General features: G+C 46.6%; 1 protein-coding gene across 2 annotated transcripts in view; it reads left to right on the top strand.

Annotated features, from left to right (window-relative positions):
* Ezh1 (enhancer of zeste 1 polycomb repressive complex 2 subunit) overlaps positions 1-19,058 on the top strand; it is a 52,550-nt gene extending 33,492 nt beyond the window's left edge. For both annotated transcript variants that reach the window (XM_008835330.3, XM_008835328.3), the window contains exons 11-21: positions 4,155-4,335; positions 5,185-5,381; positions 8,081-8,172; positions 9,063-9,103; positions 9,697-9,822; positions 14,031-14,209; positions 14,758-14,853; positions 15,243-15,324; positions 15,969-16,049; positions 16,415-16,499; positions 16,692-19,058. In XM_008835330.3, coding sequence (XP_008833552.1) covers positions 4,155-4,335; positions 5,185-5,381; positions 8,081-8,172; positions 9,063-9,103; positions 9,697-9,822; positions 14,031-14,209; positions 14,758-14,853; positions 15,243-15,324; positions 15,969-16,049; positions 16,415-16,499; positions 16,692-16,752 — 1,221 coding nt within the window. In that variant the 3' untranslated portion in view covers positions 16,753-19,058. The remainder of the gene's footprint in view (positions 1-4,154; positions 4,336-5,184; positions 5,382-8,080; positions 8,173-9,062; positions 9,104-9,696; positions 9,823-14,030; positions 14,210-14,757; positions 14,854-15,242; positions 15,325-15,968; positions 16,050-16,414; positions 16,500-16,691) is intronic.
* The last annotated feature ends 302 nt before the right edge of the window (positions 19,059-19,360 follow it).

Genomic DNA, 19,360 nt, shown 5'->3' with positions numbered 1-19,360 from the left:
TTATTATTTTTATTTTATGTGTATGAGTGTATTTCCTGCATGTATGTGAGTGTACCCCTGTCGTGCAATGCCTGCAGAGGTCAGAAGAGGGCATTGGATCCCCTGGAACTGGAGTTACAAAGGGTTGTTAGCTGCCATGTGGGGTGCTGGGAATTGAACCCAGATCCTCTGCAAGAGCAGTCAGTGCTCTTACCCGCTGAGCCATCTCTCTAGTCATTCATCTTATTTAAGATGTGACTTGTCTTTAGAATCCAGAATGCTGAGCAAAAGAAGGAGAGGTAACCTTGCAAAGGGAGAGGGGAAAGGAGAAGTCCCTCTTAGGACAACTCCCAGAGGACGTGCCTCTGCTGTAGCTAGACTTGCTGAGGATGCTCTTCAGCTTTCCACATAGCAGCTTGGACTTAAGGAAAGGATATACTACCTTGATAAGATCTCTGCCATCAATTACAATTTATAAAGCCAGTGTCTTGTGGGGCATCTTTAACAGGATTACAGAAGGAAGAACGGTAGAAAATGTTATTTATTTCACATCTGGAAGTGGGCTATGTGGGAACAGCTAAAAGACCAAATTAACTTTTTCCCCAACTCATTTTTTTCTCTCATGTGCATTGAGTCCGCTCTATGTTGAGTGCCACACCATACCCTGTTTTGTCTTATTTTCACAGTGCTCTCAGGTGGACGAAGTTATGGGTTATAGCATTACATATTTTGCACAAAGAATTTATTAATAAGTCAGTGGTATGGCAGTGATGCAGTTCAGGCCTGCTCTAAATCCATAGACCATGCTTTTCTAATTATTCAAGGCTTCTTTCCCATGTAATGTCAACATAACTCAAAAGCATCATCCTTCTCAGAGTCATCACTCTAGAACCCTGTGCAGCATTGCAGAACTGCTGGCAGGGCACGTGTGTGTCTGTTTAACGTACAGAGATACATATGCACAGATTTTTCTGTTACTGCTTTTTAGTTATGAGCACATATCCAAATATGCTAGGCTCTCTTCTCCAACTTTAGTTTTTCTTTAAGGACAAGATGTCCAGCTCTGTCAAAGCAAGGCCTCAAAAATTAATTAAAAACTCAGAATTGTTCCTATCCTTAAAATTTTTTCAATAAAACACAAGAGACTTGGGCAATCTGAAGAGAAACAGAAGTACTCCCCAACTTTTTTTTTTTAAATTATTTTTATTTTATGTGTATTAGTGTATTGCCTGTACCCATGTCATGCAGTGCCTGCAGAGGTCAGAAGAGAGCATCAGATTCCCCTGGAACTGGAGTTATGGATGGTTGTTAGTTGCCATGTGGGTGCTGGGTCCTCTGCAAGAGCAGCCGGTGTTCTTAACCACTGAGCCATCTCTCCGGCCCCAGTGTTCCCCAACTTTTTTTTTTTTTTTTTCGTCTTTTTGAGACAGGGTCTTCTTGTAGCCCCAGCTGACCTGTAACTCACTATGTGGACCAGGCTGGCCTCAAACTCACAGAGATTTACCTGCCTCTACCTCCTGAGTGCTGGGATTAAAGGCATGTACCACCATTCCTGGCCCCCAACTTTTAATGTTTATATTTTTTCTTTAACTTTTTTTCTGGTGCTGAAAATTAAACTTTGATCTTCATGCAGTATAGCAAGTGCTCTACCACTGAGCTATATTCCCAACCCATTCTAACTTTTTTAAAAGTATTTTATATGTATTAGTGTTTTGTCTGCATGTATGTAAGTCCACCAATGTGTGCAGTGCCCATGGAGACCAGCAAAGGGTGTCAGATCCCCTGGAACTGGAGTTATAGATATTTGTTAGCCATCTTGTGGGTGCTGGGAATCAAACCTAGGTCCTCCGCAAGAGCAGCCTGTGCTGTTAACTACTGACCCATCTCTCCAGCCCTGCATTCTAACTTTTTATTATTTATTGCCTGCATGAATGTAAGTGCACCACATGCGTAGAGTGCGTGCAGAGGCCAGAAGAATGTGTCAGGTCCCTGGAACTGGAGTGACAGATTGTCGCTAGCCACCATTTGGGTGCTGAGAACTGAACCTAGATCCTCTGCAAAAGCAGCAAGTGCTTTCAACCACCGAGCCACCTTTTGAGCCCCTTTTGTTTTGAGACAAGTCTCATATACAGCCCAGGCTAGCCTGAACTCCAGATCCTGCTTCATCCTCCCAAATGCTGGGATTACAGACATGTACCACCACACTCAGATCTTTATTTTGTTGTGTGAAGGTAATGATTTTTTTGAGATGGTGTCTCATGTAGACCAGACTGACCTCAAATTCACTGTGTGGCTAAGGCTGGCCTTGAACTATCCTCCCTCCACCTCCTGGGTGCTGGGTTTACAGAGTATGCCACAATACCCAGCTTATACTCAAATATCTTTTAAAAAATACTTTTTAAGATTTATTTGCTTTTTTTTTTTTCTATCTTTTTGAGACAGGGTCTCCCTGTAGCTCCAGCTGGCCTGGAACTTACTATATAGACCAGACTGGCCTCGATCTCACAGAAATCTACCTGCCTCTGCCTCCTGAGTGTTGGGATTAAAGACATGTGCCACCATGCCCAGCACTTACTTATATATTTTCATAGACATAAAAAATTATGTGTATGTTTTGCCTGCATGTATGTAAGGCACCATGTGCCTGCAGTACCCACAGAGGCCAGAATAGGATGTCAGATCCCTTGGAACTGGAGTTACAGATGTCCTTTGGAAAAGCAGGAAGTGTTCTTAACCACTGAGCCATCTCTCCATCTCCTTACATTCATTCTTTTGGGGCCTGCCTTTGCCTCCCAAGTGCTGGGATTAAAGGTGTGCACCCAGCATACTCAGCTCTTAAAGAGCATATTTTTTTTTAAAGTACAAAGAAATTGAAAAAGGCCTTCTTCTTGGATTTGGAATATTTTTCCATCTTTTTTCAAATGTTTGAGGAAAGGTTTGGTGCTGGGGGTTGAATCCAAGGTCTCATTCTTGCTAAGCACATCTCTGTCAGTGAACCATATCCACAGCCCAAACATTTCACTTGTCTTTAGTTTTCAAACTAAGTTTTCATCCAGTCAGGTGCCACATTTGGCTAACCTCAAATAATACCATCACTCATTTCTTCTTTCTGAAGTTCTGGCTGGTCATCTTATCAGGTGACCCACATTCTTCTGAACTTCGTTGTTTTCTGAGGGTGTTGCTTACCATGTTCCTTTATTCCAGATTTCTCATGAATTAACACTGATGGCGTGTTTTGATTTATAGTAAACATTTTGCTTAGTATTTATTTGAACTAGTATTTTTAGGGTTTGAATGTAACTTGGTGGTAGAGCACTTGCCTGCCATGCTTGGGTTCAATTCCCAACACTGAAAAAAGAAAAGAAGGGCTGGAGAGGTGGCTCGGCGGTTGGGAGCAGTTGGTGTTCTTCCAAAGGAACCAAGTTTGGTTCCCAGCACCCACATGGTGGCTAGCAGCTGTCCATGGCTCTAGTTCCATGGGATCCAGTGCCCTCTTCTAGCTGCTGCAGGCATTGCATGTGTGTAGTGCACTTAACATACATGCCAGCAAAACACTCATACACATAAAATAAAATAAAATAAAATAAAATAAAATACTTGGGTTTTTTTTGTTTTGTTTTGGTCTTTTTGAGACAGGGTCTCCCTGTAGCCCCAGCTGTTCTGGAACTCACTGTGTAGACCAGGCTGGCCTTGGCCTTGAACTCAGAGATCCACCTGCCTCTGCCTCTGGAGTGCTAGGATTAAAGGCGTGCACCACCACGCCCAGCAAAATACTTGTTTTTTAAAAAGAGCACTGGCAGCTCTTGCAGAGGACCCAGGTTTGGATCTCAGCACCCACATGGCAACTAACAACCATAAGTAACTCCAGTTCCAGAGGCTCCAACACCCTCTTCTAGCCTCCCCAGGCATTGCAAGCGCATGGTGCACTTAGAAGCAGGCAAAGCACTCAAACACATAAAAATAAATTTTAAAAAAAATTTAAGATTATAGGGCACCTGTGAAAAGGGATTTTTTTTTTTAAGTTTTAGAATGTTCACTAAGCAGCTGTCATAATATGATCACACTTAACATGGAACAGATAAAAACCAAAGGATCATTGCATGTAAGCATAGATGAAAGTTTGTGATAGTGGCTCTGTGTCTGTTCTTTTTCCTACCTGTAATATGTTCCCATAGGAGGGAGCAAAGGAGTACGCCATGCTCCATAACCCAAGGTCCAAGTGCTCTGGGCGCCGTCGGCGAAGGCACCATGTGGTCAGTGCTTCCTGCTCTAATACATCCACCTCGGCTGTGGCTGAGACTAAAGAGGGAGACAGTGACAGGGACACAGGCAATGATTGGGCCTCCAGTTCATCAGGTACAGTGAACGGAAAATGTCCATCTTTCCTTTTCATTCAAGAACTCTGGTCAGTGCCCAACTCTTTTTTTTTTTTTTTTAAATTAAATTTTTTTTTTGATCCAGGGGCTCTTTGTAGCTCTGGCTGACCTGGAACTTACTATGTAGACCATGTTGACCTTGATCTCCCCAATCCACCTGCCTCTGCCTCCCCATTGCTAGGATTAAAGGTGTGCCACCATGCCCCACTATATTTTTAATTTTGTGTCTGTATGTGTATGTTCACATGAGTACTGTTATTCACAGAGGCCAGAGGTGTTGGATCCCCTGCCTGTGCTTGTGAGCCACTTGACATGACATGGGTGCTTGGAATTGAACTTGGGTCCTCTCAAAGAGTCGTATATGCCCTCAACTGAGCTCTCTTCTCCAGACTTCTTGGGGGTAGGGCAGATTCTTACCATATAGACCACATTGGCCTCGAACTCATAGAGATCCACTTGTTTCTGCTTCCTGTGCTGGGATTAAAGGCATGTACTGCCATGCCAGCCCAGTGCCCAAATGTGAATAGTTCTATCTTTTAAAAATTGTTAAGCCTTTCTACCAGTTTTCCTGGAAGCAGTGAAAAGTAGGGAATATTTTTTGGTACAAGGCCTTGGTATGTGCCTGAACTGGCCTGGAACTATATAGACTAGACTAGTCTCAAACTTGCAGTGATTCAGTTATACTCTGCTTCAATTACAAACATGTGCCCCAACACCCAGCCCCCTTTACATTAAGTATTCTCCCTTTCAAAATAGAGTGATGTACTTCTGATACTACAAACTACAAACAACTACATTCCTCAATCTTCTGGTTTTCTCCCTTCCTCAGAGGCTAACTCTCGCTGTCAGACCCCCACAAAACAGAAAGCCAGCCCAGCCCCAGCTCAGCTCTGTGTTGTGGAAGCCCCCTCGGAGCCCGTGGAGTGGACTGGAGCTGAAGAATCGCTTTTTCGAGTCTTCCATGGCACCTACTTCAACAACTTCTGTTCAATAGCCCGGCTTCTGGGGACGAAGACGTGCAAGCAGGTACTTCCTGAAAACAAAGCAGGAATGTGGGCCCTCCCTCCATCATTGCACTGTCCCTCTGCCATCTCACCAGGCTGTGTGTCTGGACAGTCTCTTGCAAATGTCTGCTTCTGGGTCCTGAAGCAGATTCTTGAACATGATATCTCCAGACACCAGGCCTGCGTTGCTTGGCAGTCTGCTCTCCTTGCTCAGGTCGTACATGTGTGCCTGTATGCTTCCGTGTGCGACAACCTTGAGTGTCATTGCTCAGTTGCTGTCCATCCTTTTTTTTGAGGGTCTCTCACCTCACTGGCATGGAACTCAGCAGTTAGGCTAGACTGGCTGGCTAGAGAGCCCCAAGAATCCCTCTATCTCTGCCTCCAGAGCACTATACAGTTGCACACCTGGCTTTTTTACATGGGTTCTGGGGGATCAAACTCGCGTCCTTATGCTTGCAAGGGAAGCACTTCACTGACTGAGCTGTCTTCCCCAGACCTTTCCTTGCCCAAGTCATATTTCTGTCTCCAGCCACTCTGACTCTCCTGGATATGCCTGCATTCTTCTGGCTGTTTTGTTCCTTTCTCAACATGTGCCTCCATCCTAGTGGGGACCCTTTGTTTCATTGTTGCTTGTGTGGCACAGGCTGGCCTCGGGTTCACTGTGTATCAAGGCTAGCCTTAAACTTCTGATCCTCCTGCTTCCATCTTCTAAGCCCTGGAATTGTGGGTGTGTGCTACTGTGCCCTGCTCCTGTGGGTCTTTTTTCAGTGGTACATTCCTGCCGCTGCAGCTGCCACCAGCCGCATGCTTTTTCGAAGTTTCCTATTACCAGGTTTTCTAATTTCCAGCCCCAGTATCTAGGCTCAGACCTCAGCCTTCTCACTCATACTTTTCCTGAAAATATCATTTGACAGCAGCTACTGGTGCTGTAGAGGCAAGCAAAGACCACAGAGGACTGGAGAGATGACTCAGTGATTAAGAACACTGGCTGTTCTTCCATGAGACCTGGGTTCAATTCCCAGCACCCACATGGAAGCTAACAAGCATCCGTAACTCCTGTTATAGGGGATCCGACACCTTCTTATGACCTCTGTGGGACATGGCACGCACATGGTACACTTACATATGTATAGGAAAACGCTCATAAAATAATTTAAAAAAAAATTTTTTTGAGACAGGGTCTCCCTGTCACCCCAACTGACCTGGAACTCACTATGTAGACCAGGTTGGCCTGGAACTCACAGAGATCTTGCCTCTGCCTCCCGAGTGCTGGGATTAAAGGCATGTGCCATCATGCCTCTCATCTGACTCTTTAAAGTTGTTCCTTTTCCTCCACTTGTATATACTTTGGCACATATACTCCCATACAACATGAATAAATAAAAATTAATTTTAAAACATTCTTTTTAAAAAAAAATGATTTACTATTTTTATTTTACAGTATGAGTGTATTGCTTGCATGTATGTAAGAGAATCTATGTCATTCAGTGCCCACAGAGGTCAGAAGAGTACATCATAGCCCCTGGAGCTTGAGTTAACAGACCGTTGTTAGCTGCCATTATGGGTGCTGAGAATCAAACCCAGGTCCTCTGTAAGAGCAACCAGTGCTTTTAACCACTGAGCCATCTCTCCAGCCCCTTAAAATGTTCTTAAAGAAAAGACAGCAGTGAGAAGACCACAGAGTACAGAGCAAGAATGGGAGTCAGGAGTTCAGGCCAGTCTGTCCAAGAAGAAGGGCATCTCAGTGCTGGAACCTGTCCCACATGGAACTTCTGAGAGGCTCTGCGGCTTCTTCTTGGGAGCATATCCCCAAGCATTGCTAGGGTTTGGGAATGTACTTCGTGCTCCTTCACATGAATAATGACGAGAACTATGAGCTAAAGGGACTTGTAGTTGCATTTTAGAGCCTGTATCTATTTCCTTACAACACAGGTTCTTTTTAAAAAAAAAAAAAAATTAGTGTGTGGGCATATGTGTATGCGGGTGTGTGTGCACATGGCTCTGTGCACTTGTGGAAGTCAGAACAACTTTTGGGAGTTGGTTCTCTCCATTCACCGTAGGCTCTGAGGATCCAACTTAGGTCATCAGGCTTTGTGGTAAGGGTCTCCCTGACCCATAGCACAGGCTCTTAACCTAAAAGTCTATAGAATTGTGTTCAAAAAAATTATTTCATTCTTTTCCAGATAATGTTTATAGTTCTTACAGGGTCTCAGAAGGTCTTATAGCCAAAAAGCAAAAGAAAAGCCTTAAAATGAGTGCTATAAAAGTGGAGGCATGAGGAAGAGGAACCAGCCTTCCTGAGATGCTGTTCTACTGAACAGTCAAGGCTCTGGAGATCTTTCTACCAGCAGAGGGAGCTGATGCTTAGCCCAGTGCCCCACTTCCTACCAGGCCTCACTCAGCACCTGTAGTCTCCCTATGGCCTGGTGAAGAGTGCTAGATGAAAGGTGCTGATCAGGAGGATGGTACTCTGTAGCAAAGTAGGGGCCTCTTGGTACTGTGCTCAGTAGTGCTCTCTTGCCAGTTCAGAGTAACTGATGAGTTCTCTTCAGAACCAGTGACCCCATATCCCAATAGCACCCTGTTTCTCTTTGACTCAAAAGATAACCAGTCAGCTACTTACAAACTCCAGATCCCCTACAAGCCCAGCACCTGGCCCAGCCACTTGCCTGATCAGGTGGCTCCAGAGGTGTGACAGGTCCTGTGGGATTTCTCTTGCAGGTCTTTCAGTTTGCAGTCAAAGAATCACTTATCCTGAAGCTGCCAACAGATGAGCTCATGAACCCTTCACAGAAGAAGAAAAGAAAGCACAGGCAAGGGCTATTGTCTGTGCTTACACCTTGCACACCTGCCTCCCTGTCAGCCACTGCACAGGGCTGGCTGATCTCATCTTATTGGAGCACGCAGCTGAGAGCTGGCATCTTTGGTGCTCCAGAAGGGTCTGTGCCTGGGACCAGCCCTGTACCCCGTGTCCACATGCTGAGGACCCTGAGCTGTCTGGTTTCCTTTTACGTTTCTGGCCAATAGGACATGAGCTGACCAAAGACTCCATGCTGAGGCCATTTCTCCTCCTTGGGTGGTGATCACCTTCCCCACTTGTCAACTCTGATGAGTTTATTCCTTTTCTTTGTCTATCTATATGTGTTGCTTTTCAGTTATATAACACTATTTAGGGTTAGCAGTTTAAAAAAATTAAGCACTGTGCCTGGCTTAGCACTCTAATGACTATTACCTACCAAAGGAGGGAGGTGGCACCAGCTCTAGAAACAGAAAATGTCCTTGTGGCTCTTCCTGTCAATTTTTTCACTCAAAAAAGTCCCTGAAAGGCCTTCCTTCTTGTCATCTCAGAAAACACCCCCCAACAGCCTTCCCCTGAAAAGGGGGAGAGGAAAGGGAGAAAAATAGTACGATGACAGACACAACACAAAGCTTCAGCTTTTTGTTTGTTTGTTTGTTGTTTTATGTTTCAGGGAGGGGTTGTGTTAAGTTTAAATTGTGCCACAGAGAGAGGCCAATTGGATTGAAGATGGACTCTGGCTTCTCTGTAACAAAGTAGGGCCCTCTTGTTAAGGAACTTTGGATGGATGCTCCACAGCTGTTAAACAGTCCCTTAGCAGGCCACACTATTATTTGCCTGCATCTATACAGTACCCAAGGTCCTTGACCTAAACCCATCTCCTTTTCTTTTTTTTTTCTTCCCTAGGTTGTGGGCTGCACACTGCAGGAAAATTCAGCTGAAGAAGGGTAAGTTCCAGGCTGAGGTATAAGTTAGGGATAGATTTTATGGTTAGCATGTGCCAGACCTTGGGTTTCATCCCAGGAAAACACACACAGACACAGACAGACAGACAGACACACACACACACACAGAGAATAAAGGCAAGTTCGCCAGGGTGCAGTTCAGCCTGAAGCCTCACCCTGTGGCTATCGCCCTGCTCCACCTACAGCTCAACTTGTTGACCCTGGCTGTTTCTGCAGATTGCAGATTCTGTGCAGCATCTCAGAAGGGCTGAGCCACTCGCTGCAGCCACAAAGGCCTCAGGAGGTACACTTTCAGGCCTTGTGGCCTCTGAGTTTCCTAGTGTGCTGTTTGCAGGTTCCAGGCCCTCTTTTAACATTCAGAGTATCTGCCCTGTTATCTCAGGCCATCTCCACACCTTGCTCACAAAGCAGATCACCCCATTGTTTGTGCTTAGGGGTCAGCCACTCTATCCTCTCATGTCAGGTGCTGAGTGTCTCCAAGATCAAGTTTAGAACAAGCCTGCTTTGATGTTTGGAGGGGAGGGCAGCAAGGTAGCCTGGTCACAGTGGTGTCCTGCTCAATTCTTCTCTCCTAGATAACTCTTCCACACAAGTGTACAACTACCAACCCTGTGACCACCCAGACCGCCCCTGTGACAGCACCTGCCCCTGCATCATGACCCAGAATTTCTGTGAGAAGTTCTGCCAGTGCAACCCAGACTGTAAGAACACCCTGATTTTTCCATCATCTACCAAAGTGCTTGACCTCAGTGTACCCAGGCCCCCTTCTTCTGCCCCACAGCTGCCTGTGAACCTTTGATACTCTCTAGCTGTGTTTCAGGTGTTCCACAGGGAAGGCACATGGGAGCCATCTGGGAAAGCTAAGGGATTTTGTGTATATATATTTTCCGTATATATAAAATACATACATATAATTATATAACTGTAATAATTCAACTCTAAACCTTAAAATTTACAGCCAATTTTGAAAGAGATGCGTCTTAGCTCAGGAAATTGTTATTGAATATGTCAATGCTGTTGTAATGAAATGCTTCTTCTAAATATGTGGTTATGAAATAAGTTTTTTTTTTTGGTCTTTTTGAGACAGGGTCTCCCTGGAGCCCCAGCTGTCCTGGAACTCACTATGTAGACCAGGCTGGCCTTGAACTCACAGAGATCTGCCTGCCTCTGCCTCCCAAGTGCTGGGATTAAAGGCGTGTGCCACCACGCCCAGCTGTTTAATTACTTTTATGTGTAGGAATGCATGTATGTGAGTGTACCCATGTGTGCAGTGCCCACAGAGGCCAGAAGAGGGTGTTGGATCCCTGGAACTGGAGTTAGGGACAGTTGTTAACCATCATGTGGGTGCTGGGAACCAAACTGGATCCTCTGCAAGAAGAGCCAGTGCTCTTAACTACTAAGCCATCTCTCCAGCCCCTGATCTATTTTTTTTAAACAGTGTCTTTCAATGTTTCTCAGGATGGCCCCAAACTCCTGGGCTTCAGCAGTCTTTTACCCCTTCCTCCCACCCTCCTCTGTTTTCTTGTCTTTACCTCTTGAGTAACCGAGGCTACTGAGACTGCAGGTGCGTGCCACCTTTCCCAGCTGAGAGAGTAATTTTTACAAAGTTGTTAGGTTCTGATTCTAAAAGCAGGAACTAGACATAAATGCTTCTCCATCTTTTCCTTCCAGGGGAGAACTAAGAAGAAGATCATTCTTCAAGCTGCATTCAGTGTCTCTGTTTAGGATGTTGTTTTTAAGATGTGTTAGCTGGGTTAAGTGTCATGGTGTATAACTGTAATCCCAGTGTGAGAGTCTGAGGCAGGAGGATCAGGAGTTCAAGGCTAGCCTGGGCTACATAGTGAGACCATGTCTCAACAACCCCACCCCCAGATTTTTTCAGCTGAGTACAATGGCACACACCTATAACCCTAGCATTTGGGAGAGATTGAGGCAGGTGGATCACTTGAGCCCAGGAGTTGAAGGCCAGTCCAAAACCCTGCCTCATAGGAGAAAGAGAGGAGGGGAAGGGAGGCTAGGAAGGGAAGGGAAAAGGGAGAGGAGAAAAGAGAACTGCAAGGTGGCTCAGCCAAGAATGGCACCTGCCACTAAGGCCAAAGACCTGAGTCGCCCAGGGACCACATGATAGGGAGAGAACTGATTCCTGAAAGTTGTCCTCTGACCTCCACATGCACGTGCATATGTGCACAAATAAACATACATATACACAAATAAATAAATGTAATTTTTAAAATGTTTAAAAGGAAAAAGAATATACACAGAATTCTTTGGGGGTTTTTTTTGTTTTTTAAAATATTTTTATTTTATGTGTATGAGAGTTATGACTGCATGTAAGTAAGTGCACCCATGTTGTGTCATGCAGTGCCCGTGGAGGACAAAAGAGGCTGTTGGAGCCCCTGGAACTGGCATTATGAGCAGTTGTTAGCTGTCATGTGGGTGCTGGGATTCGAATGCAGGTCTTCTGCAAGAATACCCAGTGTTCTTAACCACTGAGCCATCTCTCCAGCCCCTCTTTTAGGGCTTTTGAAAGTTTCCTCTAACCCAGGCTAGCCTTGAACTTGCAGTTTAGTCAAAGATGACCTTGAACTCCTGATCCTCTTGTTCCCTGCTGCTCAAATTGCAGGTGTGTGCCATCATACCCAGGTCACATGCAAAGTTTTTTATGTCTGTTTGATAACTGGATATTTATTATTGTACTAAGGATTGAATCTAGGGGCTAGAGAGATGGCTCAGCAGTTAAGAACACTGCTCTTGCAGAGGACCCGGCCTCGATTCCCAGCACCCACATGGCAGCTACAAACTGTCCTTAACTCCAGTTCCAGGGGAATCCGAAGCCCTCTTCTGACCTCTGTGGCATTACACGACACGAGTGCATTCACATACATGCAGGCAATACACTCATACACATAAAATAAAAATAATAAAGAAAATATTTTTTTTTAAAAAGATTGAATCTAAAGCCTTGTGCTTGCTAGGCAAATGTTTTTAAAAAGGCAAGTGTTCTAAAATACACACACACACACACACACACACAGTTTGGATGTTTTTGTTTTCTGGTCTTTTTGAATCAGTCACCCTGTAGCCCCAGCTGTCCTGGAACTCATTATGTAGACCAGTCTGGCCTTGAACTCCCAGAGATCGCCTGCCTCTGCCTTCAAAGTGCTGGAACTAAAGGTATGTGCCACCACACCCAGCTTTTTTTGTCTTTATTTGAGACATGGTCTCCCTGAGCCCCAGCCTGCCTGGAACTCACTATGTAGACCAGGCTGGCCTTGATCTCACAGAGATCCACCTGCCTTTGCCTCCTGAGTACTGGGATTAAAGGCATGCATCATCACACCCAGCAGCTGGGAGTTTTTCTAGAACACTTGTTGGCATATTTTAATTGTATAGGGTAAAAGAGTTTCATGTCAACATTTCTGTATTAGCTGGAATTTTAATATCTGGTAGGAGGGGCTGGAGAAATGGTTCAGCAGTTGGAAGTGCATACTGTTCTTGCAGAGAACCCAAATTTAGTTCATAGCACCCTATATCAGGCAGCTCACAGCCACCTGTAATTCCAGCTCTGGGGGATCAAGTGCCCTCTCCAGACCTCTGTAGGCACTTGAACTCACACACACCTAATTAAAAATAAAATTATACGCACACACACACGCACGCACTCACGCATGCAGGGCCTGGATGTTAGCTGAAAAGTGATCCTTCTATTCCCACCTTAACCTTTCGCCACCTCTCCCACTTACGGTTGAGCAGTTGATGGCAGCCTCGAGGCTTGCAGAAGGCAGTGCCCCGGCAGCCGTGTGCTGTGACTGTCTCCTAACAAGAAACAGATAACAATCTTAGCCACAGCAGAGAAGTGCTAGTGTGGAGAGGGCTGTGGGCAGAGGATGATATAGAACGGATGCATTCTGTTCTCAAAATGATACTTGTTTTGATGGTGAGGATTTACCTGTGAAAAGCACTGATTTCATTTTCTCTGGGGGTTCTCCTTGCCTCCCTTCTAAATCTGCCAAGGATGAGAGAGGGACACTGTTGAGGGATCTCCACACTTAATAGTCAGACCTGCTCTTTCAAGTCTTGGACACGAGTGTTGGGAGGCAGTTCACAGTACATATGTGACCAGAGATCAACCATGGGTGTCATTCCTCAGAAGCTACCTACCTTGTTTTTTGTTGTTTTGTTTTTTGAGACAGGGTCTGACTGTGTAGCCCTGGCTGGCCTTGAACTCACAGAGATGAGATGGCTACCTCTACCTCCTGAGTGCTCAGATTAAAGGTGTGTGCTGCCAGTCCCAGCTCACCTACTTTATTTGTTTTATGTATATGAGTGGTTTGCCTGCATGCATGTAAATACACCTGTGTTGTGCAATGTCCACAGATGCCAGAAGAGGGCGTTGGATCCCCTGGAACTGGAGTTACTGACAGTTGTTAGCTACCATGTGGGTGCTGGGAACCAAACCTAGGTCCTCTGTAAGAGCAGCCAGTGTTCTTACCCACTGAGCCATCTCTCCAGCCTACCTATTTTTTGAGACAGGGTTTGTCACTGAAATCTAGGGCTTGCTGGTTAAGATTAAGCTGTCTGGCCAGCGAGCCCTGGGAATCCTCCTCTCTCCACCTCCCCAGTGCTGGTATGATAAGCACATGGGCATCACCATGCCTGGCGTTTTTATGCCGGTTCTGGGAATCAAACTCAGGTCCTTGTGCTTGCGTAACAAGAACTTTACCAACTGAGCCATCTCCTCAGCCCCACTCTATTTTCTAAGAGAAAGAGGTCCAATATGTGTTCATAGGGAAGAATCTTCCTGTCTATCTTGACTTGAACATGTCAAATTTACTTTTATGCCATTCTCAGTCTGGCTAGGTACCAATATGAGCCTGAGCTTTCTAACCGTACCTATGTCTCCACTCAGGTCAGAATCGTTTCCCTGGCTGTCGCTGTAAGACCCAGTGCAATACCAAGCAGTGTCCTTGCTATCTAGCAGTGCGAGAGTGTGATCCTGACCTGTGCCTCACCTGTGGGGCCTCGGAGCACTGGGACTGCAAGGTGGTCTCTTGCAAAAACTGCAGCATCCAGCGTGGCCTCAAGAAGGTGAGGCCTTTTCATGGATCAGGGTAACAGTGGGAGAAAGGAAATAGTCCCAGGTGTCCCTCTTCCTCTAGCTCCTTAGATGGTTTCTATGTGAAAGTGCTTGACAAATTCTGTCAGGCACATGTGGCCAAATTAATAAAGTTTTCTGTCATACTGAAGGAACAAGGGGGTATGTACCATTGATGCTGTCTTTTTTCCCCTGATGCTGGAGATGGAGCCCAAGGCTTTGCACATAGTGGACAACCATTTTACTATTAGGTTATATCTGCAGCTCCAGTGTTGTCCCTTTTATCACCTACATAGCAGCAAATGCCCAACCTCAGCCCAGGAGGACCCCAAGGAAGAGAAAGACGGTGTCCTGTTTCCTTCTACCTCTTCTGCTTTTGGTCCCCCACCCCCAGTACAGAATGGTTTAGACCTTTTAGGTTTCCAGATTCCTCTGACAGTTGCTAGTACTTTCCACCTGCCCCCATATACACGTGCACATGCAGCATGCACACCCACTCAAACCTACCCTGTCATCTGAGGCTCGTCTCCCTCTCCCCTAGCACCTGCTGCTGGCCCCTTCTGATGTGGCCGGATGGGGTACCTTTATCAAGGAGTCAGTGCAGAAAAATGAATTCATTTCTGAATATTGTGGTGAGGTAAGTGCTCTGGGTTTGGCCCATGTTCTTACTGGGGAGATGCTGATGAGAAACTCCAATTTCTGTGGGTTAGACTTCTCTGACTTAATCTCTAAATAACTCAGCCTAGTTCTCATGTGGCCTCTCGGGATCCCACAGAACTGTTTGCAATCTTGAAACAAATCACTGCTCTTCAACTCTTTGGCAAGAGTAGGGAGCTGGCTCTTCCCAGCCTTCATCCTGGTCAATGTGGGTGGAGGTGGGAACTATGCCCGAGCTCACTCTCCTGCATGCCTCCTTCTCATTAACACCTTTGTATGACACTGCTCCCCCCAGCCTTGGCAGAGGGCAGGGTGTCATGCCCCATGCAGCCAGCCTGACACCCTTTTGTTTCTTCTGTCCCCCTCCAGCTTATCTCTCAGGATGAGGCTGATCGCCGGGGGAAGGTCTATGATAAGTATATGTCCAGCTTCCTCTTCAACCTCAACAATGGTATGACATGGCCTCTCTCTAATGCCAAGGTCATCTTGTATAAGCCTTTCTACCAAGCAGCCTTCTACACTCCAGTTGTTTGGAATGGGAACACTGGGCACTTTCACCTGAGAAGCCACCCTACTCAGTAGATGAGATCTGAAATGCAGAAGGAGGACCTAAAAGGAGTTCTCCCACATGCAAGAGAATTCCCAGTCACTTGCTGTCCCATCTCCTAATACTTCTCTAGGCTTTACATCCCCATTAGACTAAATTGTTTCTGTTACCATTTTACTGATTTTTAAACTAGTGCTAAAGAAGCACGGAATTGAAGCTGATCATGGTGGCTCCTGCCTATAATCCCAGCACTTGAGAGACTGAGGCAGAAGGACTACCACAAGTTTGAGACCAGTCTGAGCTACATAGTGAGTTCCAGGTCAGGTTTGGCCATATATAGGTTGAGATTCTATTTCAAAAAAAACAAAAGCTGGGCATGGTGGCACATACCTGTAATCCTAGCACTCAGGAGGCTAAGACAGGATGACCACAGTAAGTTTCAGGCAGTCTTGGACTACAGAGCTAGATTCTGTTTCTAAAAAAAAAAAAAAAAACAACCAAAGCATGGAGTTGCCTGAGACACTCATGATCTTCTTTGATTTATGTAGATTTTGTAGTGGATGCTACCCGGAAAGGAAACAAAATTCGCTTTGCAAACCATTCAGTGAACCCCAACTGTTACGCCAAAGGTGAGTGTCCAGCAGCCTAGGAGGTGAGGTGGGCTGGACACTTCCAGTACTATGGTTTCTGTTCATTGTTCAACTTTTTTTCATGGCTGAGTTTCCTTTTGTCCAGAGATACTCATTTTAGGTCTCTCTCACTTTCATGATCTGTGTTTTTGACTGACTACATTAAAAATACTTTCCCACAAGTGTGATTTCAAGATAATCGTTTCCCCATGTCAGTGGCTATGGTAACAGATAGAGAAATGTGCCTTCATGGCTCCCTTCTACTTCCATGTGATTCACTGGGAGTTTGGAGGAAGTCAGCCCAGATGCCTCCCAGGCACAGGCTTGTGGTGACTGAAGCTAGCCCTGGGTCTCCGTGTTTGCAGTGGTCATGGTGAATGGAGATCACCGCATTGGGATCTTTGCCAAGAGGGCGATTCAGGCTGGTGAAGAGCTCTTCTTTGATTATAGGTAAGGTGGTTGGGAATGGGGCAGAAGGGGGGTGGAGGAGAGGGTCTACAGTTGCCAGGGGCTTGCCTCAGAAATGGGAACACTGTAAATGGCTGTTAGAGAGTGGGAGGAAGTGAAACAGGAGTGGACCTCACCTTGTCAATCACAGAAGCCTAAAGAGTAACCTGGTTCCTCCTCCCTGCTCTGGGATAGGTACAGCCAAGCTGATGCCCTCAAGTACGTGGGCATTGAGAGGGAGACCGACGTCCTCTAGCCCTCCTGGTCCTGTGACGGCACTGTGGCTGGCATTGTCTTCGCTTCACGCACACAGCATTGCTGCCTGAGCTCCTGCACTCTGTCTTCTACACCGAGAAACCCCACCCACTCCCCCTGTAGCAAGGCCTCCACTGTGTTCCATAGAGGACAAACTGCCTCAGAAGGGATGCAGAGGCAGTGAGGGCCTGTTCTCCCAGCAGAGTTCAAACATGGGAGCTGCATCTCTGTCTCAGAGGAGGAGTCACAGGCTAGAGTAGATGGCGATGCCTGATTTCTCCTCAGCTCCCCAGCTGTGGACCTCAGGAATCAACCATCGCCATCATTTAGCTTTCCCAGTCAAGGGTCTTTCTGTCATTGACAGGCATAGCTCAGTGAGACGGTGTCCCTGGAGCCTACAGATGCTCTGGGTTAGAGGTGAGCCTGGCAGGTAGTGCAGACTAAACTCAGAGATAAATCTCCATGGCTGCTAAGCAGGAATTTAAGGCTCGGGGAGGGAAAGCTTAAGTGTCACTGACGTACTTCAGCTGCTGAAGCATAGGCTCAGGAGGCCTGGGGAAAGCCTTCCTTGTAGAAGGGTGATTGGGGTTTTTGGGTGATAGGAGTGATTGGGTGTTTTTAAACTCCCAAGAACAGGAGCCAGTGTCCTAGTTCCTTCCAAAGTTCTGGCTCAGTGACTGCAGGCAGGCCTTAAGCTGCTGCTGAGCGAGCCTGTTTAGGAGGGAGCACTCCAGGTCACTGAACTGCAGCTGTCCTCAGGCCTTCCATTCCCCAGAGAGTCTGGGTCCATGTAGCAGCTTTGCTTCTCTCTTCAGGGTAGCTGGGCCCAGTTTACACTAGAGAGGAAACATTGCCCTGCGATTTTTCTCTGTCTATAGCATGTACTGTTGGTAGTGTGTGTTGGCACATGGGTGAGGGTGCCACTGCACATATTGGGAGGGTGCCATGGTACAGGGCAGACTGGCAGGCAGTGTCTGCAGTGTTGAGAAGCAGGCAGGCCACCAGTCCCAGTGTAGGGTGCCATTCTCTGGGATTCATGCAGAACAAAGCACTTTAACTTTCTTGTAGAAGGTCTGTAGATTGGAGTGGAGTTTGAGCCAAGGTCTCTGGGGTCCCTGCCCAAATCCCACCTCAGAAGGAGCAGACAAGTGGAAGAGTCTCCTCCAGTTCCTGTCTCATCTCTTGGGAAAGGCAGGAGTTGCTGGCTTGATACATGAAAGAGACTAGGCAGTAGGAGCTGCCCTGGGTATGTAGCTGGTGTGCTGAGCTGGTAGGGAACAAGGACATTGTGCTGGCTAGAAAGGACTCAGGCAGGTACAGACAGGCCTAAGGATTGTTAGAGTGGGGAGCAGACATCTTACTGTCTGGGTAACCAGAGCTTCTCCTCCCATGGTCTGTGTTGGGTACTGCCTTCTCCCCATCCCAGGGACTGTTCCAGCCAAAGAAATGGGGCTCCCTCTGGCCATATCTCCTTTTAGGGTTTTGAATGGAACATGTATACACACTCACCACCCTGGCAGGCACACACATATGTACCTTACACTCAGCGCATACCCAGCCAGCTCCTGGCCAGCAGCCTCTTCCCTCAAATGGGCTAGCCCCCTCCACAATTCTGAAATCGACATCTGCTGTGGTTTGTATCCATTGTGTGTTTCAGGGATACCCTCAAGCCCAACAGTAGGCTCCGAATTACTCTTTAATTCTTAGGGAGAAAACCAGAGACAGATGGAGGAGGGGTTAGGTCAGTCTGAAATGCCAGGGGCTGGTCATGAGGAACAGTTTGAAAAATGTTTATTCCAGGGCTGGAGAGATGGCTTAGTGGTTGAGAACACTGACTGCTCTTGCAGAGGACCCGGGTTCAATTCCCAGCACCCACATGGCGGCTATGAACCATTCTTAACTCCGGTTCCAGGGGAATCTGAAACCCTCTTCTGTCCTCCACAGCATTGCGTGACACGGGAGCACTTACTTACGTGCAGGCAATTTTTAAAAAATGTTTGTTTCAGCCTTTGAGGGGTCATACTGACCCCAGCCTTCCTGTGGCTTGAGTCACGGGCAGCCTCTCCTTCCACAGTTCCAGGCCACTAATGCTCATGCTCCTCCAGCCTTCCCATCCTTTGTCCCTGCTGTCCCCCATCTTTAGTGACGGGTTTCAACCTTCCACCCCTGCCCTGGCCCATGGAAGATGGAGTGAGTGCTAGGGACTGGTAGGGAGCTGGTGTACTTGTGGCTTTATTGCCAGTGAATTTTACGCACTTTAAAGTCTTGTGGCTTGTGACCTCTTATCTAATAAAGTGTAAGAATCCATTTTGGTAAGTTGCGTCCTATGTGCTTTGGGCTGGAAGGATCGGGGTGATGGTATCAGAGCAGATTGGACAGAAACTTCAGCTGTCTATTCTCAGAGGTCTGAGGGCCTGGGAGGGCAGACCAGGGTGAAGCCCCTGGCAAGGGGTGCATAGGTTCTGAGAACTAGAAATGTAGAAATCCCCTTGCTCTCAGAGTAGTTCCCTTAACCCTTCATTTATCCCTGACCATGATGTCAGCCACCACACATAGACTGGGGCTCTGCCACTCCACTTTATTGGACCTGCTCAGTGGAGGGCACCGCA

The sequence above is a fragment of the Nannospalax galili genome, unplaced genomic scaffold (genome assembly GCF_000622305.1).
Source record: "Nannospalax galili isolate Female #2095 unplaced genomic scaffold, S.galili_v1.0 scaffold137, whole genome shotgun sequence".
Taxonomy (NCBI): Eukaryota; Metazoa; Chordata; class Mammalia; order Rodentia; family Spalacidae; genus Nannospalax; species Nannospalax galili.
The sequence above is the reverse complement of the archived record's forward strand: the minus strand, read 5'-3'. Positions and strand labels throughout refer to the sequence as shown.